Source organism: Argentina anserina, chromosome 5, assembly GCF_933775445.1.
Source record: "Argentina anserina chromosome 5, drPotAnse1.1, whole genome shotgun sequence".
Taxonomy (NCBI): Eukaryota; Viridiplantae; Streptophyta; class Magnoliopsida; order Rosales; family Rosaceae; genus Argentina; species Argentina anserina.
The window spans coordinates 27911731-27931600 of record NC_065876.1 but is presented as its reverse complement, the minus strand read 5'-3'; the positions used below and the strand labels follow the sequence as shown (position 1 = coordinate 27931600).

The window sequence follows — 19870 nt, the reverse complement described above, 5'->3', positions numbered from 1 at the left end:
ATTGAGTTGAATTGTGTGGCAATACATTTTCATTCTACAAGCGACTTCAAGAGATTTTTTTTTCTATGCACTTCGAAAGCTTCTGTCCTGTGTCCACTACATACTGCAATAAATTGCATGTATACACCTATTCAGAGGTGGATCTCAGAGAGAGCGGACCCAGCGGATGCTCGGTAAGTTTCTATTGGGTTATGATAATATTTTCTTTTTCGCCGGGTAAAATCTCAAATCAAAAGTATCTTATGTTACCATGTACTTTTTCATTGGGTCGTGTGTTTAGTACCATTTTGAATGGTTAGTTCATATGAGGTATGCATGCTTTTAGAAGCACATAGAACTATAATTGAGCTAAATGGTGATAAAACTTTCGTATTCTGGATATGCACCTACTAGAATTATATATGCAACTCTACGCAACTACGTAAGAAGTGTATGCAACTATAATTTATCACCATTTTCGCACGAGTTGGGAGCTTTGGGTGGTTTCAATTTGAAAAAATGGTAGCCAACGCCTTATCGTATTAGGCATAGTAATATCAAGGAAAACTACATTAGAATATAAGAAGACGGTGTTTGATAACTAAAAGGAAAAATATTAGTTGAGAATAATAGAAATGAGTTTTGGACTTCTACAACGTTAGCGTTCTCTGACCAAATTAATTAGTAGCACTTTTTACTCTTTTGAAGTTGTGTCTTATCGTAGAGGTTATTGACTTTTTAAAATTACATTTCTTATCTATTTTGTACATTACGTAATAAATATATATTGATTTATCACTGTTTTTGATGAATATTTTCCGCTCATCTAACTTTCGGAGGCTAAATCGACCCCGAAATTTCAAGTGTTAGACTCAAAATCAAAGCTGTGAAAAACTTTAAAACAATCTTAATAAATTGAAATCATCTTATCGTCACAACGTATCATTACTGAGATCATAAAACATCTCAGTCGAATTGATTATTACAAAACCAATTTATAATTCAAGCATTATATCAAATGGAAATGTAAAATCCTCTCAAACCTCACCACAAAATAAAATAAAGAAACTTTGAAATCTTCAGAGTAGTCAGTCAATTCTGTTAATCCACACCTGCGGAACTATCCCCTACACCATTGAATATGTGCACCGGGATTGCAAACACAAACCCAGTAAGCTTTGCAGCTTGTATGAGTAAAACAACAATATAACATGCATAGTAATACATGAGTAAATACAGAAAACATTCAATTATAAATGTACTTATGAGTCACAGGATGGCCCATCTGCTTGTCCAATAATATCTGAAAATATAAGTGCTCATGAGAAATCGGGCAACCCATATGTTTACCAAATTACATTTATAATACAAATACTCATGAGACCCAGGTACTCATCTGTTACCTCTCATGCAGTATACCGCCGGGCATTGGGCAACCCATCTGTTACCCAATATCCCAAAAATATGGGTACTCATAAGCTGGTAACCCATATGTTACCCCTCATGTAGTACACCGGCAGATAGACTAGAGCTCTAACTGAATCGTAATTGTCGCCTGGCCAATGCTAGGTCTCGACATGCCAACACGTCCGAAGACAGAAAACGTTTTAACATAACTCAAGTTAAAACCATGTAAAAAACAATTCTCACATGTTATTGTACAAAAACCAAGTGACTCATGCTCAAATAAAATAAATATCAATGCTATAAATGAATTTATTTGAAAACGGAAATATGACATTATATGTATCGATTTTACCAATTATACACATACACAACCCACTATATCATATACATATTATAGTTCAATCTTTTAAAATAAGCGTAATTATGAATCTCCGCTAAGGGTAGATTCGTCACTGTGAGATTTTACTCACCTTATTTTCCATAGGGTAATTTCCACAACACCGAGAGCAGATCCTTTACTTGTTTTGTCGATCACCTAGATTTGATAAGAAGTGATTAGAAACGTTACGTAAAATATCAAATGGCGAACTAGTACTAATGTTTTACTGTTCAACAAATTTTCGGTTTTTACGAATTTACTGTTCATATATACACTATTTACGTATTATTGTACAGTACATACTGGTTACGTATTCTTGTACACCCATGTACTATTTCATCGTAAATACTGTTCTAGTAAATACTAATCACTGATTTACTTTTACATTTACTGTACATAAAATACTTTTAGAATTACTGCACGTAATTTACTTTTACAATTACTGTATAAAAAGTTACTTTTTTTTTACATTTAGCGTATAGAAATTTTTTTTTTAAAAAAAACATTGTTTGGAAATCACTGTTCACACACCGCCGCACGTGGCGGCGTGTGGGGTTCACGTGCCACCTCCGGCGACAGCACGTGGTGTTCACGCGCTCTCCCCCCTACAGTGGCAGCGCGTGGAGCTCACGCGCCGCTTAAACCGGCGCGCGTGGCTTGCCCACCGCCGCCCCAAAAGCTCTCCTTTCTTCTTCTCCTCTCTTCCACGGCCTAAGGCCGCCTCTAGCCCATCTCACCTCCCCTCACGCGCCGCCTAAGGTGACGGTACTCACTCCACCACCTCCTCATCCGATTCTCCACCAAATCGACACAATTTCAACCCTATTCAATCTCAACAATCACATTAAACAAACCCTTATCTAGATTGAGCCTTGAAACCACCGGAATGTCGCTGCATAATCTTGAACTAGGCGGCGGTCGAGTTCGAGTAGGGAAGCGAGGCGACGACGCGAATCGAGCTCTAATCTCCTAGTTTGTGGCTTCGGCAATGGTGAGCTGGTCCCCGTGCTCTGGTCTCGCCGGCGACGAAGCTTGGACGGTGGTGGAGTTATTGCAGGAATTATCTCTTATCAGCGAAGCTTCTCGGTGGCGAGGGAGGACACGTCTAGCTCGGGGAAGGGAGAGGCCGAGCTTGTGATGGCCTAGAGACTGACGGCGAAATTTTTTTGAGAGGGAGAGAGGCTCAGGCCGAGGGGGAGGGCTGCGGGGAGAGGAGAGAGAGAAAATGAGGATTTCCGAAATTGGAAACCGTAGTCCTTAATAATTCCTTTTATACGCTTTTTCAAAATCGGCAACTAACTTCCATCGCTAATAACTTTCACATACGACGTCAGATTAGAACGCGTGACATATCCACGAAATCGTATCGACGAGCTCTACAATTTTCGTGAAGGAAGTTTCGAAAAAGAGCGACTGAGTAAAAGTCGACTCTCGCGTCGCGGAAACGTTATGTTTTTCCAATTTAGCTTTCCGAAGACGGTTTTGTTTTCGATTCGACATCGTCGTGAGGTGAGAAAAAAACGATTTATTAAATTTACCAAGGTTATAAAATTCAACGAATTCATACAAATTGAACCCGAAAATTGGGTTATTACATGTGTACTCTCTCCTCTCCTCACCCTTGATTTGGACTTGGGCTCTCGTTTTGAGCCGGGCCTGGGTTAAGGGTGTTTGTTTTTCTAATTTGGGGCCAGTCTGTTTGTTTTTCTAATTTGTCATTTTTTTAGGTTTTGCATTAGGATTATCTTCGACAATATGTTGGGCTTCGTCCTGACTCTATCGTTTAGTTTTTTTCCTAGTTTTTTTAGATCTTATTCCATGGTATGTCATGGAGTTAGGTCTTTTCCTTGCATGGTGCTTCATCATTTTAAATAGTTAGTTTATCATATGTAACCCTTTGGTGCATGTACTATAAATCCTTGTTTATCTTGAAAATATGATAGCAGGTGAATGATCTTTTTGGCTTGTGATACACTTTGAATGAATGAATTCTCATTAAAATAAACTATATGTGTGTGTGTATATATATATATATATATATATACGGCCCAGATCAGAAACGGATGTCCGCAAAGTTGCAAAAGTGTGGACATCCATCTTCATAGCCTTGATCAGTGAAGATGGTGGCGGTGCTGTTGTCGACACAGAACCAGACCTCCATTAGAGCCTCTTCTTGTTGCACGGACTCATCGGTGAAGACTTCAAACTCAACCTTGATGGTGCTTGAGGTTTCAGGAGAGCTTGCCGCTCATACCTTTGAATCTGATCACCTGAGCCTTCATCTTGATGTGAAAGCCATTCGGGATGTCCAAACTCTTCATCTGGTAACCCCATGCTACCATCAAACACTTGATCGAGATTGTGAAAATGGATGTCCGCACTTTTGCATATGTGCAGACGTCATCTCCTGAACGGCCATATATATATATATATATATATACAATCCTTATCCAGAGTGAACTTTCACTATGAAATTACAAAGTGAATCTTCACTATGAAATTACAGAGCAAAGTTCCAATTTTAGCACACTTTTTGGTCAAATGTTTTCATCACAAGTGATTCAATATTTATGTATGTTATTCAAAATCATCTCTGCAAAATTTCATTCAATTTGACAATGGCTTGAACTTTTAAAATTGAGATTTACATGAATGGTTTACATTGAACAGATTTGATTCGTTCATTGATTTAATCTAATTTCAATATCTTAACAATAACCGAATTGGATGAAATTTTGTAGAGATGATCTTGAATAATATACCTAAATATTGAATCACTTGTGATGAAAAAATTTGACCGAAAAGTGTGCTAAAATTGGAACTTCACTCTGAAATTTCAGAGTGAAGGTTCACTATGAATAGAGACTGTATATATATATATATATACATACACACACATGACTCTTCCACTAAGAGGTCCATTTTTGGGGTCTAAAACATGGATAGTTCACTTGACCAACGTTTCGATGACATTTAAACATCTCCACCATTCAACATTTAGAGTATAATGTGTAAATCACATCTGTAAAATTTCAGCTAAAATGGAGGTGTTTAAGGTATTTAAAACTATGATTTAAACTTATAAGCATGAACGGTTAATGTTTGACAGATTTGGTGCGTCCATTGCTTTCGCCAAGTTTGATACCTTAACGATCACCATTTTGGCTGAAATTGTACATGGGTGATCTACACATCAGACCCTAAAAGTTGAACGGTGGAGATATTGAAATGTAGTCGAAAAGTTGTTTAATGATCTATCCCTTTAAAAGACAAAAAAAAGGATCTCTTAGTGGAAAGACCATATATATATATATTTATAATATTTATTTGTGTGTGTAAAAGAAATGTTGCCATGGTTGAATTTATTTTGTAATTGATATGTGAATAAGTATAAATGACATCTTGGATTCAACATATTTTTCAAGCAGACCGAAATGACCAATATTAGGTCTTTTCCTTGCGATAGCCTTATTGGCCGCCTTCTCTAGGTAATTTTCATCTAATCAAAATATTTACGTAAAAGCACCACATACTACCTGTTCTTCAAGCTAGTTTTGCACCAATTTGCATCACTATATCTTTTTTTTTGCTGTTCAGAGTTGCTCAAGGAATTCAAGCAAGGAGTACTACGTACTTGCTGTGACCAGACCCCCAGAGTGTGATGGACTTCTATATCTCAAAGCTTAGTTAATTAGTACTTAATTTGTACCACAATCTTAATTATTATAATTCATCTTACTTTGTAGTCGATCTGCTTAATGTGGACAACTTTAATATTAATAACTGTTGCGTTCTACCTTAATGTTAAGGATCTGTGTCACATAAGCTCGCCATTACTGCTTTTCATTGATTGTTTTCTTTTGCTGTAATATGCTACACTTGAGAGAGTAATATATTACAAATGATCAGCATAGTAGTAAGAGTTGCACTCAATCTGTCGCCAAGAGTCGGATTTGAAAGCTTAAGAAAGATGAGCAAAGAATTGAAAGAGAAAGGAACTTGTATTAGAAAAATTGTATTCTGCTTAATAAACAAAATGATAGAGCCAGCTATATAAACTAATACGATGAGGTAGTAATTAAATCTTTATCCTTAACTCAGCATCAGCATCTAAGCAATCAACAACAGTCTCCAAGTGTTATCGTCTCTGACCAGAAGTATCAACAGTGACGTGATCAGGGAACGCTAAACCAACTTCAAAGTCATTATCTTCAATACTATCTTTTGAAACATAGGGAACCAATTTACCATCATCACATGTGAAGACAATAGGAAATTCAGGAATTGGTGTTGCAGAAGCAGGTTCCACAATTACCTCCTTGTTAACTGTGGGATCTTCTTGTACATTATGTGAAGCATTCACAATAGGGATACACAACTCATTTTTATCTATAATAGAAGATAACGATTTTGGAAGTGCATTAAAAATAGCTTCAGAAGCTTCTTTATCATCTTCATTTTTTTTGGAGAAGTCATTTGTTGCATCAAACCTCCATTTTGCTGAATATTATGTCTATGCTGTAACCCCCCATTTTGCTGCGAGATACTATAATTGAATGATGCAAAACTGTATTGAATTCCACCATCATATTTGGCATTTGTAACATGATTTGGTCCAGGAGTAACACTAAAACCATGTGCCATAATTTCAGTCTTAAATCTCTCAAAAACAGACTTCAGAGTTTGTTTGATCTCATCTTTAGCAATGAACAGAAGAGATCTCAGTTCTTCCATTGAAACAGAGGCATTTAGAACTTTCATTCGTATTATAGCTTTAATGACAGCAAATTCTGAAGGCAAACCATTACGAACTGATAATATTAACTCTTCATCATCCATATGTGCTCCTACAACATCAAGATGATCACAAATGACTTGAACCGAAGTAGGTACTTATCAATACAATCTGATCCTAAGTCAACACCAAATATCCTGAGAAGTCTTGCTTCCAATAATGAAGGAGAGAACATCACTGGATAGAGTAGCTGCAAGTATAGACATAACAACAACATCATTTTCCACCCAATCCATGTACTCCTTTGACATATCAGACGAAGCTCTACCCATATGTTGTGGGGGACAAGAAAATGATCCATCAATATAATCCACATAAGCTCATATGAATGAGCGCCTGATAGCAGGGATAGGTCTCCATGAAGGTGTCTTGGTTACGTTCTTCATCTCCCTGGTTGCAGGATTATCCCACAGTTCTTGTTGCAGGTATCGCACAACAACAAGTTATTACAGCAATAGATGAATGTAATATAAGGTTGTCTTACTTGTCTACGTCCTTGATCTGCATGAAACTCATCGCAAACAAAATCGAGCTCGGTGGCTGTTACCAAGCCATCATGTTTATCTGCATGGTTGAGAAAGGCCACGCAATTGAACGCTGTCAAATATGAGTCTTCGTCTCGCCAAGTATACTTGTTCATCCCTTTCCTGGAGATTAGAGAACACCAGGGCTTTGATACGCGCACCTGAAGCGGCATAAGGAGTTAAGGACTTCACTGGTAGCCTTGAAAGAATTTCAACTATGATCTCGGGTGGAAGTGGGATTTGGCATCCCGTCAGCTCGCCATCGTCGTCTTCCATCAATCTATATATTCAGTTCTTTACTCTTTATTCTACAGAAGCTTAATTAAGAGAGAAATATATGTGGAAATTGATATCCAACTTGAGTATCCTTACTCGAATACAACTCGGAGACTGATCGAGTGATCGTGTCCTTTACTCTTTATAATACAAAAGCTTACAAGACATTTGTAATGTTATTTAGAAAGCCGATAAATCTATACAAGTAAAAGAGAAGAAACCTAAAAGAAAACATAGGTTTACAACAACTGTAATCTGTTGACATTAATCCTCTCAAATCAATATAATCAATTTCTTTCGCTTTCTTTTGCTTTTTTTTTTTTTACCATTTGTTTGCATGGGTGCCAATAAATCAGAAGCTCCCAAGGCAACAGTGTAGTCTTTGTCTTTGTTTCATAGCAAATATAAAACTAGAAGAGATGTATTACAGACGGAACTCAGAAGATTCAGAGTAAGGAAAGCCAGACTTGACGGGTTTATGAGCTTCTTGCTTCCACTTGTGACTGGGACCTGAGCAAGAGCAACGAATGAAGAATAAAAGCCGTGAAAAGATGAATCCGAGGAACCTCTGCCTTGCTTGTTACCTTGAGCTACAATATCGTGCATGAACATCGAGGCGTGTCTGGTGAATCATTCTGTAACTTATCTGTGGAAAAGGCAGCCATTAGTTTGCTAGTATCTGAAAATATCTTTCCATTATTCAAAATATAAACTAATTTCCACATGTTGTATAAATTATGATGCCATAGTTTCTCATTTGAAGTCTATAACGTTTTTGAATGGCCACAATTTTCTAGTACGATGATTTCACCGCCTACTACTTACTGAAAACAACAATTTCCACAATTAAATATTCCTTCTAAAGCAGGAATTTCTAATTGAAAGATGACAGAACATAAGAAGGACCAAGAGAACAACATTATAATGTGAACTGGAACCCAACATACTTTACAGTTTATGGAGCCTTGCTAATGACAATACATAGAATATCCATAAACCTATATTTTCAGCTTGAATCCTATCATTAAGCAGATATACTTATGATGAGAACAAGTTTGACGGATGAACGGTTGGCTAAAAATAAACTTGAGAGTTCTAACATGCTGTCTATGCGTAGGGTCAAGATACAATTTAAAGAATCGATCCATAAGAATTGGCAAATACAGACTGGTGATCATCATGATTAAGAACTAATAAGAGACCACTAATAATAACAACTTCACCCGATGTAGCCAACGTAATTGCAACCTAATAGAAACATAATTACCACTTTTTTTGTCTGGAACAGGAATACGCACAACCACATGCATAGTGATGAGACCTCCTGGGAGTTCACCAACCGGAAGTCTAGAATCAGCAAGTGTCCTGTTGTTCTCCAGTATCTTTCCCGCATTAATAAGCTTCAAATCATTTATCGTCCGTGGAGCATTTTCTTTTGTATTTTTGCACAAGAAGATATGTCAATTTTTTAACCATAAAGAAATTCATTCATAAATTTGAGAAAACTATTGGCCCTTTCTGCATATGATCAATATTCAGCATTGGTTGGGGCCATGATGGGAACAAAAAGCAATATATGGCCGGCTACAAACGGCTACAAACACCGGAAACACATATGAAACATGAACTCTAAGCTCACACTACTCAGTTCATGGATATGACTAGAATAAACACAAAATTCAGAACATTGCGTAGTATGTGGCTACCATAAGCATATGCTTAAACAATAGCTCAAAATGTTATAATGATTCATCTGCCATTTCTAACCATCATCTCTAGACTATATGTACAATACAGGACACAGTAGGAGCATCAAAATTGCTAAGACAATGCACTATAGATAAAAGTACACAAATCATTTCTAACTATGTTCGTCACCTACAACTTGGTTTCAACACTTTTGGCCAATGAACTATGCGGCTTATAACATATACAGATTATTCAAAGTAAATAGCTCTAAACTGTAGTTCCTATTGAAACTGCTATCAAAGGTCTAAGAAGATGCAATGTATCATGTGATAAGCATAATGACAAACTGCAGAAACCTACCAAGAAGAACCCAACAGATTCATATAAAAGCAAAACAAGTTCTATCACATAGTAAAACAATTCAAACAAACAAGTACAGAACTTTTAACAAAAGATATATATAACCTTTGGGCCAATGTGCAAGTATTTTCTCTTTGAGTGATGCTACAGTTGCAGCTGGGCTATATCTATGTGGACCAATATCGTTGCCATCTGATAATCTGAATTTGACCTCTATCAAATCTTGGGTTGCTGCCATTGATGAACTTCTCCAGCGGAAACCTCACTTCAGAATCTCATCACACTCTCCAAAAAACCAGGTTGGTTTCCACAATCAGAGAAAACCCAGACTGAATCTGATGAAGATTTACTTATTAGACTAAAAAAAAACAGAAGGCTTTGATGATTGAAGTGTACTTGGGAGTCCAAACACTGATAAAGATTCAATCTTTTATTGATCAAAAACACTAAAACCCAGAAGCAGGGAGATTAAAGACACTAAAATCCAGAACTCAATTTAAAGGAGGAGGAAAGAGCCCTCCTTTTGCTTTTGGCCGGTAGAAGAAGACACCTCTTTTGAATTGCTTCATGTAGAAAATAACAAGGTAGAAACTAGAAAGTGCCCAAAAACAATTTTGAGTGAGATTTTTTTACCAGAATTAACAGAATCTCAAATCATTAAAGGATGTGATTACTAATTTGCCCATAATTTATAATATAATAACAAAATTATTATAATCATTTTATGTCTAATTTTTTGCTTATTATATTCGTGGTGATGCAAATAATAATTTACACAATAATGACAATACATGTAACTACACTTGGTACTTACTAAATCTAATATGAATGATATATTAGGGCATGTCGTGGTTCTATCTAGATCACTTAAATAGTATAGAGCTCAATAAAAAGCTTAGTGATCACGGTGGATTAGAGCACAACCAAAATGAATCCCACAATCTTTCCTATCTTCTTTTTCAGCTAAAGACTTAGAGTTTCTAAATCAAAAATTGTTATTGTTTGCGCTTGAAATCATCCTCGTTGCAATTGATTCTAATCCTGATGTGAACAGGAAACTCAACACCCCAAAACTTGTCATCAAAGAGATTACATACAGCTTAGTTAATACAAAATTAGATCTCACCAAATTCTCTATTTCCCCGACCGGTGTATAAGTTAATTGTTAAGGTTGTCCTCATTGCAACGATAATAGTCGGTGTAAGTTGATATAAAATTCACCTAGTCTCAAGAGAGATGGTAATTTCTCATTTGTATATGATTTACATCCTAAACCTAGAACTATTTATCTATTGCATTTCTAATTTCGAACAAGAAGATATTTCTCCTTCCTGAAATCATTAACAATTCATGGCTTTTATTCAATTATGGGTAAGAGCAGCAAAACCAAGTTAAGGGAAGAGCTTTTTCTATAGAAGAAGTCAAGTGAAGAACTAAATTTCATGTATAGAGTGAAACATGGTTAATAGAAAACAAAATGCAGTAATAGGGACACATATATAAGACAAAGTCAAGCATGCAAGTCACATTTGAAAGGTTTTTAATAATCATTTCATCAGATGCTTGATAAGTAAACATTATATTCATGAGCTGTATCTCCATTTTTGAGTTGAAGCAAACCACTCAGTGCTTGGCTGGGTTCGTTTGGTTTCTCTTTGCCCATGCATGGTTGGTTGGCTAACTTGATTATCGCACTATCATTCCCAACATGTTTATAAAGATATAATTTCAATATAGAATAATCTATTTCCACTGTTTACTAATCAATCGGAAGATGATGATAGACTTCCCACAATCCCACTAATGGGGAATTTGAATCAAACAAACTTTTAAACAAGAAAACTTAAGCATATACGCCACATAGCATATAATTTGTAAGATGGGAATGGAAGCATCTAATTTGGTTGATGCACCATAACTGTGTTTTCTCTGTTTTTAATTATATTATTTTGGTTTTCAAAGTTAGAACTTATCAGGGAGGGGATTTGACTCAGACATTATATTATTTAAGGGTGAGAAGTTAAGTACCACTCTGGATTGTTAATTTGACTTAGTTACTGCTCTCTCCATAAATCATAGTCAAGGAAGGCAATAACTACGTTTAGCAACAACAACATCTCCATATAGAAGAAAACAACAGCTTTCTAAAGATGGTATCATTTTGACAGATTCAAATGGTAATAAATGGTGAAGACTTGAGAATGAGGGCGAATGTGTCAAATTCAGATGAGAAGTCAGTGAACATGATTAACACGGGAAATGTTTATATGTATAGATCATTTCATTCAGTTTTTTTTTTTTGGATAAGCTTAAGGGAATAAAACTCATTCTCCGACGAAAATTTATTAAAAAGAAAAAACATAAAAATTGGAGAACAATTCCCCTAAAGAATTGTAAAACAATATTGAAGCTTAACATATAATGAAACTAAGCAAATAAGTTGCAACCATAAAGTTGAACTCCCAGCTAATCTTCCACACAATATAAACCACATGGCAACGAAATCCATCTTATCAACATCATTCCATCTGTAGACTCTAATTAAGCTACTCATAACCCAGATGTAAAACGATAGTTTGAGATACCAAAAAAATCAACTTGCAAGTACCTCAGCAGCTCTGCCAGAGGCCGAGCATACCAAGTAAGTGAGTCATTTGAAAGACCTAAATTTGCCATCTTATCTGCCGCTACATTCCCTTTTCTGAAAATATGCGTATCACGAAAATGCATATGTTGGATTTTCCTTAGATAGTTTTGTCATCTAACTCTCAGATTCCATGGAGGAGAAAAAGACTTTGAGGTAAAGCACGTTAAAACATTGATAGAGTCACTCTCCAACCACAATAGTACACCAACCTCTAGAATAAGCAACTTCAATAGCCACAATCACCGCATAAAGCTCAACATAAAAAGAAGATTTGCAACCTAAAGCCTGGCAAAAACTTCCTAAAAATGCTCCGTTTGTGTCACGAAAAACTGCCCCACAAACTGTAGGACCAAGATTACCTTTCGCCAAACCATCAGTATTAACTCTAACCCAAGGAATAAGAGCATTTCATTCAGTTGCACAGTTGAGAGGTTTTACAATATCCGATGCCTTTCTGCAGGGTTTCTTCTTGGTTAATTTAGTGGTTGGCCGGAAGCGCACGCAGTATAAGCTTCAAAGTTTTATGAATTCAATTCGAGTTGCCAAAGCGCACGCAGTATAAGCTTCAAAGTTTTATGTCTATTACATATTCTTATATTAAGCCATCTTTACAGTATAAAGGGGTAATAACCAACAGCAGTAACCAGAAAATCTATAATACTTTAAGCCATTATAGGATACCAGCCATTGTGAGAACAAGTAGTGGTGTGCAATGTAGTGCAGACTCATAAATTGCACTGATGAGTACCATTTATATCAGATTATATAGAACTAAATCAATATCACCTTCACTACTCATGTCCACTACACAGCCTTGAGCATTGTCTCCTATCACAGAACAATTCTCAGTCACTTTATTGGAGGTGGAAGTCTACACAAAAATATCTGTCAACATATTCAAATTCTGCATTATTGGCTCACAGACCCTTATCTCATGTATCATTGCATAAATCCATGTTCAAAAGGATATGTTCACATGTGCAAAATCTCATTCCTATATTATCAAGTGAAACAGCAGTCAATGTGCAAAAATTCCTGGTTGAACTCACATAGTTGGCATGGGCAATATCTTTGAAAGGTTTCATGTGATTCCATGAATTTATTCAAATTTCTGATCTACAAACTGCGATAATGAATTAATATTTGTTTGTGAAGACCCACAAATCAACACAGCAATCTGCAACAGATATTCACATCATACAAGAGCATCCTTTTTTTTTCCCAATAATCCTTGTCATGCAATTGACATATCCTGAAAGTAGTGATTCTGATAGTAGAAAAGAAGACTGTATTTGGGGGCCAAAGCACATTACCACATACACAATTTGTGGGGATAAAGCTCACTGGGTGGCAAGATACTGATGGAATTTAGAAATGAATCATGTAACTAGTAAATGGGGTTGCATCTAGATCCAACCAAACCATGCACTTTTAGGCATGAAGAAAAACTTAATCTGACAAAGCATTGGCTGCACAAACAAGGTTGAGACTTGAGACCAGATTGTTCCTTATGTTGTAATGTGATATTATGACTTGGAGAATGATAAATATAAGTATCTATAGACAGAGGTAGCAAATCAAAATTAGTAAAATTATATTCACCACATCAAAACCATGCTGCATTAGTGATTAACCATATATCGGAAATGATCACAGACATAATTATGTAGGATCCTGATGGAAAATAGAGAACACTATAAGAGAAGCATAATTTCTACACTTTGAGGACTGAATAAATAGTGAAAGCGCATCATATTATATTTTTCTGATTTGAAAAGCTTTTGGATAGGAGAAGCCTATATGAAATGCTTTAGACAAGTAATTTATGTAGTATACAGCATATACGATATTATAAAGACCAACTCATTGACTTACAGGGTTTTCGCCCTGAAATTAAATGTCAATAACTTGACAACTGACTAATTCACTTGACCCAAAATCCTTAGTGCCAATGGCTTTCCACACAACTGTATCTGCTTCTACCAGTGGCTCAGGATGTTCGTTTAATAAGGATCTGGCTATGATAGAACATGAGCTTGACGACATTGAACCCAAATTGTTCCGCAAATCAGCCCGCAGAACAGCAATTTTATGATTAATATCTTTTGTTATGACATGAAGCTTTCCATGAAAACCGGCAAGTAAATATGGAGATTCTGCACCAGCAAAATCACACATGGGGACTTTCCGTATAACAACTTTCCAAGCATCTTCGTGTTGATCATACACCTTGATCTTCCCACTATCCAAAGAACTTGAAGGATCAAAAGCATACAATTCACCATCTACCACAACACTCAGCTTTGTACCAGCTTGTCGAGCAGGCCAACCGTCTCCCATGCCATTTGGCATTTCAATCCATGAGTTTGTCTCAGGATCATATATTTCTCCTCCAACATCAACATAAAATGGCCATGAATAAAGACTCTGGGATACACATAACCTTCCCATGTATGGAGTCAAACCGGTGGCAATAGGCTTTAGCATGTCAGTCAAGAAGGCAGAAGGCAAGGCTTGAGCTTTTGAGAATGGCATGCTCGGTACATCAGACCACCTACCTGTGGAGGGGTCAAAAACTTCAGCAGATTGAAGAGGAGCTAATCCACTTTGGCCTCGACTAACCCCTCCAACAACATAGAGCTTGTTATTCAGAATCCCTGTTTTACCGTAGGCTCTACTTGTGGACATGGCTGTCACTTCACTCCATGCATTTTGAATTGGATCAAATCTCCACACACATTTCATAGTTGAAGTTTTGCAAAATCCACCTAAAACATACAGGCATCCATCAAGAGCACCAATGGCACAACCACAAAATGGCATTTGGTTAAATGAGTTCTTTCTCCAAAGCCAGCCTTTAATAGTATCAGCAATTTTGATACTTGGCCCAACCATATTCCTAAAACCAAGGCAAACCTCTAGTATACTCTTCTTCATACACTGCATTTGGCATTAGAGGTAACCTCTGCCACTTCCTTGACAGGGGGTCAAAAGCATGCCAAGAGAGTTTATCCTCTTCAACTTTAGTCAACAAGTATAGCCATTCTTCTGTTTTCCCAAGCTCTTTTCTCAGCTTAAATAGTTCAGAGCTTGTAACAGTTTGCTTCCACTTCTGTGACACCAGCCTGATATGGGGGTAGCAAATTCTAGGAAGTCTAGCAATAATCTGGAATGAGAGCTCATCAGGAAGATTGGGAATGAGTCTTTGGGTCTCCTCGTAAGTAGATAATGACAATCTTTGCCGCTTACAAGTATCATTCTGAGTGATGTCATGAAAATCGTTTGTCCCAGATTTGGGTCCAGCCAAACTCAAGATAGCCCCCATTTAATATCTGCAAAGTATCGGTACACCTATGAAGCTCATGAACTTGATGAGTCCCTAATCTGGGAGCAAACAAACACAAAATACGAGAATATCTTTTGACCTCATGATATTTACTGAATAAAGCTACAAACTTCTGTGCATCAATGCAAAATTAAATTAGGCAAAGCCACAAAATTGTGAGTCAGCAGATTGATTGACTTGACTTGTAATCAACAGATGGAACAAGAAACTTCTGAACATTTTACTGCAATAGCTACTCATACACAACACTCCTATTTTTTTTTTTGAGCCAAATTTTGCTACTTTAGTATTATGCTAAATTGCTAATATGCAGATCGATATATTAATTCCAGAGAACACTGGTCCTATCTTCCCAAAAAAGATGTATCTTTTTCTGCCCAAAAGGGCCATAACTTTACTTTCATCATCAAAGCAAACGATCACCAATCTATATCAAAATTCAAATTTGACAACTATGACAAATTTTCTCAAAACAAAAGCATAATATAGCTATTCAATCTACATTACAGATTGGCTGAAAATGATAGACAGATAAGATGAATCCATTGAAATCCAGCATATCAAATTTAACCAAGGAAAACTGTACAGAACCCACAAGCAGAAATGAAATCTAAGACAAACCCAAATGGAACAATGACTACCCAAGCACAAATAACACCATGAATATGTCTTCCCACACCAAAATTTCCAAAACAGATAAGTACCTTAAACACCAAGAAAATCTGTCAATTGTCAGTCAAAATTAAACAAAAACCAGAAATTGGGTACTGCACCTTTTGATCCAGATAAGATGAAAGCCACAAATTTGGTAGGTTAGAACCCAAAGACATGCATCAAGATGCTTGGCTTCAATTGAAGCTTGATCTGCTTCATGGTGGTGGTGTTCATGGCGGGCGGCTTAAATGGTAAACTATAGGAGCTTATTATTCGATCATGACATCTTTGGTGTGCCACGTGTTTGGAATGATAATTTTTCCTTTTGCATACGTCTTTAGGACGACAGATCGAGACTATACTTTTGATTTTTGACGATTAAGAAAGACCAAGTTTTTGAGTCTTGTTCAGTTCAAATGAGGAGTTTACTTAATGCCGACAAATTGTGGGTTGTTAATATTTACTTTTAACCAATGATTAAAATTTCGATGAGAATAAATATATTAAAGATTTAAAAATTAGATATTTTAATAGAAATTTAGAAAAAATATCAATTTAAAAAAAATTAAGTCAATTGATAAAAATTTATATAAAAACATGAAAATTTAAATGAATTTTTTAGAGATTTTTTTTTTGGTTACATGAGAAATGTTTATTTGATGAAGGGTCATGCTATTAACACACCCTAAATTACTAATCACACACCCCTTCCATTATTCTATCACTAGAAAATTAATTGAATTTATAAATTTACCCATAAAATAAAACTTTATCGGTGGCTCTTATCATGGAGGGGTGTGTGAATAGCAATTTGGAGTGTGTTAATAGCACAACCCTTGATAAATTATCTACTATAATTCATAAGAAATTATTATATAATTATTAGTCAATAGTGAGTTGTAGTAATTTCAGGTGAAACAATTGTCAAAATTATTAAAAATATATTTTTAATATTTTTTATGGCTGGGAACCAAAGGAAAACTAGGTCATCATGTCTTTTATATATATATATATATATATATATATATTAAATATAAAATTACATGAATTGTAGGTAAGTATTGAAAGGTAAAAAGATCAATTATTACTTTATGTTAGTTGGGGATTGGACGTACAAACAATTTTTTTTTGTTTATAAGATTTAATAGAGAGTAAATATATATCATAAAGTGTCATAATGCAACACTAAATTGGCTTAGTAGAGTTGGCTAAGTTATTAAGTTATATAATGATATGAACATGGTTCGATTCCCCTCAACAACTAGTTAGGTTTTACTTAAATTTTAGGTGAATGTTGAGACATAAAATGTATATATATATATATATACAGTCTCTATCCAGAGTGAAGCTTCTCTCTGAAATTTCAGAGTGTAGTTCCAATTTTGGCACACTTTTCGGTCAAATTTTTTCACCCTAAGCGATTCAATATTTAGGTATGTTATTTAAGATCATCTCTACAAAATTTCACTTAATTCGGACATCATTAAGGTATTGAAATTAGATTAAATCAATGAATGAATTAAAACTGTTAAACGTGAACCGTTCGTGTAAATCTCAATTTTAAAAGCTCAAACCATTGGTGAATGCTGCTGTAGAAATCTTGACAGGATCTCTGGACATCTTCAAAGCCTTAGACTTCAATGCATGTCTTTCAGCTATCTCTACGGCAGCTACTTCATCATCTACTTCCTCGACCCACTGCTCTTCGTATGGATACGGTGTGTAGAAAGGATCTACATGCGAGTAGATAGTGGAAACCCTTTTAGTCCCAGATGGAATTGCATATCGTGGTTTCAACGTTCCAGGGTGATAAGATACAGGTGAACCTTTCGGAACTGTGGCACTGTCCTCCATTTCCCTGAGGAACACTTGGTAAGAACCTACCTTGTTCATTAAGTCTACCATACTAGAAAAGTAGGCATCATGATGTTTGGCCTGCTGACGGGTCTCCAAACCCTTTATGGCGATGCGAATAGCATCCTATTCCGCGAGCGGCGTTCTCCACTTTGCTTGCTGAACCTTGAACTTCTTTAGGAACTCTACTGCCGACTCCATTGGCTGTTGATACATGGAAGTCAAAGATGAAAAATCCACTTCAGGCTCAACACTCCCAAAAGTCGTTTTAAACATCGTTTCGAGCATGGACCAATCCGAAAATAGACCTTGGCGCTAATTTGGAGAACCAAGACAACGCCGGCCCTGACAGAGATGAACCGAAAGTCCTCATCTTGAAGACTGAATCAGACGCGTACGGCCCACAATTGCTATGAAAACGCGATATATGCTCAGCTGCATTCTCGGAACCCTCTCATGAGAAAGTCTGAAACTTGATTGGTCGATAACTTGATGGCCAAGGGCATGTTGCCACCCATTCCGGGAACGGACTTGTATATGATATGTTCGCGGCAGCATGGCCATGAATGGTCCTCACACTTTCCTGGATCATCTTCTGAACTTGCTCCTTGGTAAGGCTCTGACCGTCTTCCACGTCTTGCTCAGACTCCTCTCGACGCTCCTCTCGTTGCTCGCGACGGGACTAGTGCTGACGCTATTGTCTTCCGCTTGGTTGAAGAAGTGCCAACGCCTTTTGTAAAGTTTCAACCTCGGGAGAGTTCGACCGTCTGGAACCTCCGAGCATGAACTTCCCTTTCTTAGCCTTTACCTTCTTCAGCTCAGTGTCAAATTTGTCAGCCTCATCACCTCTGGCCTCGTCCTCTTCAGCGCCGTTGTTGACACTGTCTCTATCTTTCTTGCTGGACCTAGCCTTTCTGGTGGCAATAGGCTTGTCATGGTTCTGGCTTTCGTAAAGCCCGGCGACAGTCCGTTGGATCCCTAACGCTTCTTCGATTTGCTTAAATCGCTCATCCTGCCCCGCGAACTCCAAGTGAGTGTTCTTCGCGTGTTCATTGACACCCAGAACCAACTTCTTCATCCTGTCGTTGGTCTTAGCCAGCCGCTGACCCTGTGCCGACTGTAGTTGTGACACATTATCCAACGTTCTTTCAACTGCAGTCATTCGATTGCCGAAGGACTTCTCCAACGACTTGACTACCGTCGTCAACTCTTTAAAAACTAGTTTCATGTCTTCCGGTGTCGCCATCACTCCGAACTTCAGTAATGTCTCGACCGATGTTAAACCTCTGCAAGCCGCTGTGTTATGAGGGACACACTGCGAATGCTTTGGTTTCGAACAAGAGGGAAATCCTCGCGAGTAAGGATTCCGGCTTGCTATCTTTGACACGGTCCCATAGGGCGTGCCAAATGTTCGAGCTGGGAAAACAGATCCTCCTCAGAGAACAATCAGCAAGCCCCGGTGCCGAACCCTAGATGGTTCAGCCCTTCGTTCTCTGTTGTTGTTGGCGTGCCAGTACCTTTGAGTTAGGTACAACTGTTGTTTTGTTTGACAATGATCGCGCTCCACGTACTGTCTTCTTCTCAGACGATTGCTCCGCAGTTGCTGATAAACCGCTAAAGTTCGAATGACCTATACACAACCGGAGTTGCTAGGTACCTTTCACTCCACCTCAAGTAGATGACCGATCTTACTTTTGACCTCTTGGGGGAAAAGCAGAGCTTATATTGTATCGTTAATAGAAGGACTCTCTCGCGAATGAAATTTGCTGACTAGTGCAGGCTTTGGGTTTGCTAGAAGCTAGGCTAGCGACTCGATGGACTTGACTCGAATTGCCGAAGTTAATCGGACTTGTTGCTACATGCAGCGTGAGGCGTGCATCTGGGTAGCTCCGCTCCGATGGGAGACTTGGTTGCCGAAGCTAATCGGACTTTTGCTCCATGGGGAGACTTTGACTATGCG

The 19870-nt window shown here is 37.2% G+C and overlaps 2 protein-coding genes across 3 annotated transcripts; both read right to left on the bottom strand.

Moving 5' to 3' along the window:
• Positions 1-7648: 7648 nt before the first annotated feature.
• Positions 7649-9961, bottom strand: LOC126794136 (membrane-anchored ubiquitin-fold protein 6). 2 transcript variants are annotated; one of them, XM_050520800.1, is made up of 4 exons: positions 9515-9961; positions 8628-8792; positions 7945-8006; positions 7649-7870 (listed from the first exon to the last, which is right to left on the bottom strand). In XM_050520800.1, the coding sequence occupies exons 1-3, from the start codon at positions 9645-9647 to the stop codon at positions 7951-7953; spliced, it is 354 nt and encodes a 117-aa protein (XP_050376757.1). In that variant the 5' UTR covers positions 9648-9961; the 3' UTR covers positions 7649-7870; positions 7945-7950. The 2 variants fall into 2 exon arrangements, with proteins under 2 accessions (XP_050376757.1, XP_050376756.1); XM_050520799.1 differs by having other exon boundaries at positions 7651-8006.
• Positions 9962-13764: 3803 nt separating this feature from the next.
• On the bottom strand, positions 13765-16341 carry LOC126794122 (F-box/kelch-repeat protein At1g22040). Its single transcript, XM_050520777.1, is given in 3 exon segments — positions 13765-14963; positions 14965-15388; positions 16176-16341. Coding segments are annotated over 2 exon segments (1431 nt in total). The 5' UTR covers positions 15382-15388; positions 16176-16341; the 3' UTR covers positions 13765-13949.
• Positions 16342-19870: the final 3529 nt, after the last annotated feature.

Excerpts from the sequence above, each read along its gene's own strand:
- LOC126794136 (XM_050520800.1), bottom strand. The coding sequence starts at position 9,647 with ATGGCAGCAACCCAAGATTTGATAGAGGTCAAATTCAGATTATCAGAT. Across the intron at positions 8,793-9,514 it reads ACTTGCACATTGGCCCAAAG|AAAATGCTCCACGGACGATA; the intron begins GTTATATATATC and ends AAAATACAAAAG. Across the intron at positions 8,007-8,627 it reads TGTTCCAGACAAAAAAAGTG|ATAAGTTACAGAATGATTCA; the intron begins GTAATTATGTTT and ends CCTTTTCCACAG.